We start from the raw sequence: 9,061 nt of genomic DNA, 5'->3' as shown, positions 1-9,061 counted from the left end.
GGGGGTTTAAGTGGAGAGAAAATGTTTTGAGAATGATGTACAAATGCGCTTTACACAATTGATGTGTGTATGGATTGCGATAACAGTTGTATGAGGCCCTAATAAAATGTTTTAAAAAATAAATAAAACTGACTAGGAAAAACAAACAACCAACCAAAGTAGGTCCTTAAAAAATTACCTAAAGTAAAATTATTAATATGAGAGACCTCAACACAATATTTTAAAATTACATGTTGCAAAACAACCCAGTAATATTCTTTTTTACTTGTTGATTTGTTTGTTTTCCAAACTTAGTAAGATTTCATATATATGGGGGGGGGGGCGCTTAAAAAAGTTCATGATTGCAGAGACATGCTTACACATGTTTCATTTGGAACAAACCCATACATGTATTGGGGGGGGGGGCGCTTCAAAAAGTTCATGGAGAAATGGAATTGTAATCTAATTTTTTTTCCAAAGAACTTGTGTGTATAAATGTCTATGTGCATGTGTTTGAGAGTACTGCAAAAAGCTCATGGGAAAATAAAATTAACTCTTTATTCCATTTTGAAGTTGCAGGTGTATATATTATTTTGTTGTTGATAATATACATATCAGAACATGCATCCATTTAATTTATACATGTACAGCTTGTGACATTGTTTACATGCTGTGAGTTGTACAACCATCCACCATCCTCCTCTGAGCTGTTCCTCCATCGTTAACATCAACTGTGTTTCTGTTGTCAGCTTGATCCCATAGAGGCAGTTCTTAAGGGAGCACAAGGCTCAAAGCAGACATTCTTTACTAGTTTAGCTACCCTGCTAAGTGGTTGTAAGACTTCAGGGGATATGTCTTATTTAAAGATTTAAAAATTATTTCAGGGCAATAGTTTGGGGAGTTTAATAAGATGCTTAGTGATTGAGAAAATTGAATTAGAAATAGTTGCAATAGATTGAAAAGAAATGCAGATTGTAGAAATATCATAAAATTGAAATCTATAAATGATCAGAGTGTGTGTGTTTTAAAAATCCAATACTAATTCACTGCTTTCAAGTCAACTCTGACTCATAGTAAAGCTATAGGACAGAGAGTATAACTGTTCCATAGGGTTTTTGTGGCTCTAAGTCTGGACGGAAGCAGACTGCCTCATCTTTCTGTGAAGTGGCTGGCACATTTGAACTGCTGATCCTGCTTCATTAGCAACCTAATGCTTAACCCAGTGCACCATCATGGATGTATCCAACAGTAGAGCTAGTATTTTTTGTAAGTGAAAAACCTTTTATTTCCTTCTTCCTCCCACCCTACTTTTATTATTTAACAACTTGCCTTTGGGGGACTTGTTTTTTTTTGCAATCAAACAGCATCAGGATACAGGTCTTCTAATGTTTGTTACATTCTTTATTACTACTGTAATAACCTAATTAATCTCCATAATTCTACACTTTCCCCACTTGCCCTTTCAGAGCCTATTCTTCACTCAAAATGATTTTCTTACCCCTAAATCAGATCCTGTCTTAACTTTCCTCAAAGTAGCCCTCCGGTGCCCTACACAACAGTCTGGCCCTGCTTTCCTCTACCATGACTGCCTATCCTTGTGTACTGCACCTCCTTGCTGTTCTTTGTGTACATCAAACATACTCCTCTCTCAGAATTTCTGTCTCCTTGGCATGCTCTTCCCCCAAACATCCAGATGATAGCTACCCAAATATTATTTTATCATTCTCTACCATCTTCACTCTTCTTTATTTTTCTTCAAAGTATGCCTCAATAATGGATATATGACATGTTTGTTATGTTTATTTACTGTATTCACCAACTTGAATGTAAGCATGTTTCTTCTCTGCTGTATCTTAAGACCCCAGAACAGGGACTCAAATATTTGAATAAACAACTCAACCCAAGTTTCACCTATAGTGATATATGTACCTCACTTTTTCTGAACACCATTGTAGATTTCTATATCTGTCTCCACTGATACAGAGATAGAGATGATATTCTAAACCTAAAGATAGAGATGATATTCTAAGCCTAAAACATAGTGTGGATTCAGAGTTTAACTGTGTTACTTTAAATCTCAGCTGCTTATTGACCCAAGTGATTGAATACGTTAGGTGACATATTCAATCCATTGGAAAAGGATGATAAGGCAAGGACCTTATCATCAGATTCCTTGTGTGGCATCGAATAGCAACAATGTGACACTGAATAAGCCTCCAGTTTATTTTAAAATTCCATCTGAGTTCAATTTGCACTAATAATGAACTATTGAAGAATTTCTTAGGCATTTCCCTTCCTTCTGGTGCTAACATGCAGTTTTTGTTTTTCAACATCACTCTGCTAAACTCTGTTAAAAAGCTATTGAGGGACAGTGAAAGGGTGTGCTGGATCATTTTTGGTGTACAGTGGAATTTGCATAATATATAGGCGACCATAAGAGGTAAAGGAATATTCACTTTGCACAGTGTCTAGGAGCAAAAGATTTTGCCTCATGTCAAAGTCAGTGTATTCTTTGTAAATAATTTAATTAGCCAATTGGTTCTTTTTAAAAAAATACTCACTTCATTTCTTTTAGGAATGAGAAAATCTGTTTACTACCTTTCAATATTTTGAGCTGCCTGTGTTTGGGATTCAGAGTGTTTTTGATACTCAAAGTATTAACTGGGCTGAAGATTATCTCATGTGACAGCACAGATCTCTTGTTTTGGAATTGCCATTACTTTCTAGAACATCCACTCTGTGCAGCTGCCAACATGCCCTGGATCCTCTTGCTTCATATTACAGTGATACTGCTTTGTCAGGGTAGAAAGTCAGCCTCACAGGGCTGGAGTCAGTCTCTGCTGACCTCATGCCACAGTACAGCATGTTCAAATCTGGGAGAAACCAGACGGTTATTCGGCATAGTCCTTTGTTTTCTCCCTCACAAGCATGGAACCCTCACTCTCTTCGGAAACCGTATGTTGTCTATGTGTGTGTATCTGTCTTTTTTCATCTCTTCTTCAATCTTTTTGTTTTACAGCTTTAAATGGGGGCTGGTTGACTAGACAGATAGAAGAAATGAACTGAGCTGCTGAAACTTAGTGTTTGTTATCAGTAGCTCTCAGTGATAGGCATTTGCTGTTTTAGAACTGGTTTGTAGGGTTACGATCATTAGAAGCATGCTGTATATTATCTAGTTGTTCGTTTTACCCATAGCTATTTGGGCAGAATGCCGAGTGCTCATTGTGGACATGCTCAGATCAGACTGAGTGTTCCTACTCTCCCTAGTGATGAACTGCTTCAATGTGGAGTAAATGTCACCCTCCATTTCTCAAGCTAAGTGTTTACTGAAAAAAGTGTTCCCTCAAATGAATACAAAAGTTTGGTTTGCTTTAGCAACTTGGAGAAAGATTAGGTTAAATTTGAAGACACCAGGCATGCATAACAAATAGGAATTTCGGTTAGACCACTTGAAATAACTCTCACATAAAAAGAGGTTCTTATCATTCAGCTACTTGTTTTCAGTGTATTTTCCCCCAAGGACTTTACAATTATCTGAGTTGTAAAGCAGTATAGATACAGATGTAGGTATGTATCTCAGTGCTAAGTTTCTATTTCTTGCTCAGAACAGATCCCTGAGATACAGCTGGATGTTCCAACTTTATGCAACAGAACTACCATTTGCGCATTTCTTCTGTAGTTTTAAGTGGAAAACTTGGCCTATAGTTTGATTTTACTATGCTGTTTTTTAGATTTATAAATAATATGTAAATATTTTCTAAAACGATATGATACAAAATCTGCTAAACAGATTCTCCATAGTTTCACCTGATTCATAAGTTAATGTGCATGGATTTTGTTTGATCTTAAGTAGTTAGAGTTAAGATCTAAACAGATATTTCATTTTAAGTATAATATTAAATTATTTTCAAATGCCTTATGGTTGCTAATTCAAACGCCAACTTTGTCGACAAATTTGTGCCTCTAGTTTATACCTTCTTTTTCTGTTGTTTGTTCCGTATCTTGGATTCAAAAACCCTGGCACATCTCTGTTCTGAGGTTATGAAAGGTCAGTTTACTTATCTTTGTTTTATTAAGAATTCTAGCCCATGTTGAATGGCATGGTTGTAAATACAGAATTCATTGGAGGAAAACTCATAGCCTATGAATTCATGTAGGGTAGAACGTGGAGGCTGATCTTAAACAGAATGAAGTCCTTTTTCTCTATTATTACAGCCCAAAGAGGGAGAACAAAAAACATAGTTACACATTTTTTTGTTGGTGTGTATTTATCAAGTAAGTACACAAACTTACCAAAGTAGAGAAACTTCACCAAAAAATAGAGTTAGGTTGTTGAATATAAAACTGATGATCTACTCCGTAAAACTTCACCCATTCACAATAAAAAGATTTTAAGAAATAGTACTTGAGTGAATGATTGTGGAATAAACTATTTCCTTACTCCCATACCTGGCTTCTTTCATACTTAAACTATTCCTTGATTTCAATGAACTAAAATACCCTAAGTGAAACTAGTTTAAATGCCCAGAAATTAAGTTTTTGTACCCAGCATCTGAAATTCTTTACCTGGATATCTCGATATACCAAACTGCTATAGATTAGGGTTCATTTATTACCACATTATATGTGATTGTAGCATACTTTATAAAGAGTTCATTCTAAACTACAAAATGAACGTTTGAAAAGAAAAACTCAGGAGAAAATACATGTGTATCTAAATCTAGAAAATGAGTGGAGAGTGATTGGTTTATTTTATTCCTTGTTTCACATAGGATAAAAGAGCTGGCATTTAGTTATTTCTGGCATGAATTAAAGTAATTTATGACAGATTTCTTTAAGCTTTAAATCAGTTTTTGACCTTTATTTCTACATTTGTATTCTATATTTCTAATCTTTTTTTCCCCCCTCTCCAGCAATTTTAAGGGATATAATATATCCCATCAGCTCTGGTTGGAGAAGGAAATACAGTAAAAAGAAAAATTCCCTTACACCCAGAGTTATATAATTTTTATCCACCATTCAAATTTACTGTTAATGTTAACTACTGTCAATCTGGCACTGACTCATGGCAGCCCCATGTAGAATAAATTGCCTGATGTGATGCAGTTGATTGCTTTTATATGGCCTTTCTAACTAAAATCTCCTAATTTCCACAAGATGATTATCTGGGACTGTGCAGTTAAGGGACCTGTGGCCTTCCAAAGGAATTGGTCAGTTTTACCATCATGCTGAGTTTAATAGAGCCAATCCAGCAGAGGTTTAAGGGTTGGAGGAAGAATCTACCATCAAGAAGAGCCACGAGTAGAGCATGTCTTTTGAACTCAAGGTTCCTGTGCTGAGATTCTCCCCGACTCAGTAATAGAAGATAATAAGTGGTCAGATTTTAGATTGGTATTGAAGGTAGAGCCAACAGAATTTTCTCAGGATTTGATTTTGGGTATGAAAGATTAATCAATTACTCTTAAGAGTTTTAGCCTGAAAAGCTGGAGCATAACACCTACTGTTACAGATTTTGTGGGAAAGAGCAATAGTTCTGTTAGAGATGTCTATTAAAGCTCTCATTGTTGAATAAAGCAGTGACTCTATGAGTCAGGAGTTTAGGAGAGAGATTTGAACTGAAAATATAAAAAGGCATAACAATTAGATGTCATTTAAAGTCATGAGCCTAGGTGAAGAAAGAGAATAAGAGAGAGAATGTGTGTAGCTAGAGGAGAAGGAGAAAAAACTGAACCCCAAGTACTGCAGTTTGATAGAGAAAGGGAACCACTAGGAGAAGTAACCTGTGAGGGACCAGGAAACTTGGGAGACCATAGTGTGTTGTTGTTAGGGGTTGAGTTGGTTTTGATTCATATTGACTCTTATGTACAACAGAACTAAACAAAGCGTAATTCTGCACCATACTTACAATTATTGCTGTGTTTTGAACCCATTGTAGCATCTACTGTGTTAGCCCATCTTCTTGAGGGACTTCCTTTTTCTTCAATTTTTTTGATTTGATAAATGTTGAGTACATTCTTCCCTTTTGGCTTCCAAACTCCAGGTCTTTGCACATTTCATTATAATACTTTGTCTCCTCAAGCCACCCTTTAACATATGCTATCCAGCTCTTTTATTTCATCAATTGCTTCCTTTTGTTTTAGCCATTCTGTGTTTAAGAGCATGTTTCAGAGTCTCTTGTAGAATCTGTTTTTTCTTTCTTTTCCATCTTTTAAATGACCTTTTCCTTTCTTTATGTGTGATCTTGTTATCGTTCTACAACTCTCTGTTGGTCTGTAAACATTTATATTCATCATCAAATCTGTTCTTGAGATAGTCTCTAAATTCAAGTGAGATATACTCAAGGTTGAACTTTGGCTCTCATATACTTGTTTCAATTTTCTTCATCCTCGACTTGAACTTGCATGTGAACAATTGAGATCTGCTCCACAATCTACCTAGGTTTTGTTCTGACTGGAGATATTGAGCTTCTTTATCATCTCTTGTCACAGATGTATTTGATTTGATTCCTGTGTGTTTTATCTGACAAGGTCTATTTGTATAGTCTCCATTTATGTAGTTGAAAACATCTATTTGCAATGAATAAGTTATTGGTCTTAAAATGTTATCATGTAATTTCCAGCATAATTTGTTAACCAAGGCCATTTTTTCCAACAGCTGATCTTTGTTTCCCGCTTTTGAATTTCAATCACCAATAATTATGCATCTTGATTTCATATTTGATCAATTTCAGACTGCAGGAGTTAGTTAAAATCTTTTAAGTGTTCCATCTTTAGCATTAGTAGGTGATGTGTGAATTAGCATAATTGTATTAACTGGTCTTCCATGTAAGTGTATGGACATTCTGCTATCACTGACACTATTGTACCTGAGGCTAAATCGTGAAATGTTCTTTCTGATAATTAATGTGACAGCATTTCTCTGCAATTTGACTTTCTGGCTTATGCGTTATAATTTTTTTTTTTTGCGTTATAATATTTTGTCTCCTCAAGACATCCTTTAAAATTTGCCAATTCAAAATGACCAATTACCAGTTCATTTCAGCTCACTAATACCAAAAATACTTATCTTTATATGTTCCATTTCATTCCTGACAACTTCCAGTTTTCTTAGATTTATATTTTGTACATTCCACATTTGATTATCATTGCAGCGGTTTCTTCTCATATAGAATCAAACCACGTCAGTAAATGAAGGTCCTGAAAGTTTAGGACCTTGCCCAGTTATATTGAGCACCTTCCAACTTGACGGACCCTCATCTTCAGCACTGTATCAGACAGTCTTTTGCTGCTATGTTTAAGGTTTTCACTGGCCAAGTTTTTTCAGAAGTGGACTGCCATGTCCTTCTTCCTAGTCTTATTCTAGAAGCTCCACTAAACCTGTCTTCCATCGATGACCCTGATGATATTTGAAATATTGGTGGCATAACTTGCAACATGCAGGCCACACAGTATGGCACACTGACAGACAAATGGTGGGGAGAGCATGCTGTACTGGAAGCCAAATATAGAAAGTCTTTTAAGGAGAAGGAAAATATTAACTGTGTCAAATGCCACTCATAGGTCAACTAAGATGAGGACTGAAAACTCATCTTAATGTAGTCTGGTAGGACAGGTTTGAATGGGTTTGAAGATGAGAAGAAAGGAATTTGGAGACAAGTATAAACAACAATTTTTATGAATTTTCCTGGAATAAGGTTTGGAGAAGTGAGGCAGAAACTAGTGGAAGAAATCGGTTCAAGACATTTTTTTTTAAGATTGGAGAAAACATTATATGCTGATAGAAAATTCATCAGTTTATTTTCTCTTTATTTAACAAGCTTAAATGGCACTTGCAGTATGTAGGTGCTTGTCAAAGCACTTTACAAGTCTAAACTTTAAAGCAAAAAAGAAACAGTAACTGACAATTCAGAATTAACTACTATGGTTGGTGGTATAAGGAGTTCAAGAATGTGTAAGACTCAATCTCTGATTTAAGGACTCTCAAAGACTTTAGCAGAAAAAATATAAATACCCAAAAATAACAGCAGTAAGATTATATATGCTTTAAAAATTAAATAGTTTTGGAGCTCAGAGAAAGGAGAGAATAGTTCTGAAGAGCCATTAAAAAATATATTAGAAATAGACATGTACATGTTTTTCTTTCACACTTTTAAAAATCAGAGACCTGTAATTCTTTTTTTTAACAGCTTTATTGGTAAGTAATTTACATATCATATAATTCAATAGTTCAATCATATCAAGGGGAATTGTACAACACCCCACATCGATTTTATATCACCCCCCATGGTTAAATCACCTTAAGATGATTTATGCAATCACAATCCATTTGAGTTCTTCCTGCCCCCTCCTGTCTTCGTTAGTTATTCCAGAGATTCCCTTTCCCTCCCTATCTCCCCACCCCACCCTGTATTCCCTATATCCCCATGTATCCATTATTATCATTATGCATACACTCCAGTGTTTCACAGCTGGGAGACCCAACAGAAAACAATATCGTGCTAGGGGGTAAGGGTGATAACATAATAGTATACAGACAAAAATATTAATAATTTATAAGAAGGAAAAGACACCCCAATAATATTCAAAAAGCCAGGGGAAAAAATTTCTGTCATGGATCCAGTAAGAGATACCTGCACCCAGGACAAATTTAGGTCACGTCTATAGGATGGTCACCTGGCCATGTTGAGTTCAATCCAGCATAAAATCAAGATTACAAGGGTCTTTGCCTGATAGTAGGCTGATTGAGACTCTCCTGTGGTTAGAGCCGATCTACAATTCTTCATATATTAAAATGTACTTATGAGCTACCACTGATAGGGCAAATGTGTCTATTATAGTTTCAAATAAAATGCATTTATATTGCTGAATATTGTCTATCTTTTTACCCTTGCTCAGATAGTAATGGATTGGTTGAGAAAAGCTGCACACATACTTTGTGAAGCTCCTTCCTATTCATAAAGAATGCCAAAGATTTTCTTTAAATTAAGTAGCATTGGATTGTTGAGCTAAATGTAGTCTCATTTGGATTTAAATGTATGAGTAGCTTTTCCTTGGGAGAAAGATGAGGCTTTCTACTCCTGTAA

At 35.5% G+C, this 9,061-nt stretch overlaps 1 protein-coding gene across 4 annotated transcripts in view; it reads left to right on the top strand.

The window, feature by feature from the left end:
• TMCC1 (transmembrane and coiled-coil domain family 1) overlaps positions 1-9,061 on the top strand; it is a 170,068-nt gene that overhangs the window by 110,225 nt on the left and 50,782 nt on the right. Inside the window, exon 1 of one of the 4 annotated variants that reach the window (XM_045289823.1) lies at positions 2,843-2,934. The exons of the other annotated variants lie outside the window; for them this stretch is intronic. Within the exon in view, the coding sequence (XP_045145758.1) occupies positions 2,908-2,934 (27 nt within the window). The 5' untranslated portion in view covers positions 2,843-2,907. Of the gene's footprint in view, positions 1-2,842; positions 2,935-9,061 lie in introns of those variants that run through there. 4 annotated transcript variants of the gene reach the window in all.

This window comes from Echinops telfairi, unplaced genomic scaffold, assembly GCF_000313985.2.
Source record: "Echinops telfairi isolate 266 unplaced genomic scaffold, ASM31398v2 ScPeMD7_31;HRSCAF=116, whole genome shotgun sequence".
Lineage (NCBI taxonomy): Eukaryota > Metazoa > Chordata > Mammalia > Afrosoricida > Tenrecidae > Echinops > Echinops telfairi.
Note: the sequence above shows the minus strand (reverse complement) of the source record. Positions and strands in the feature narration are given on the sequence as shown.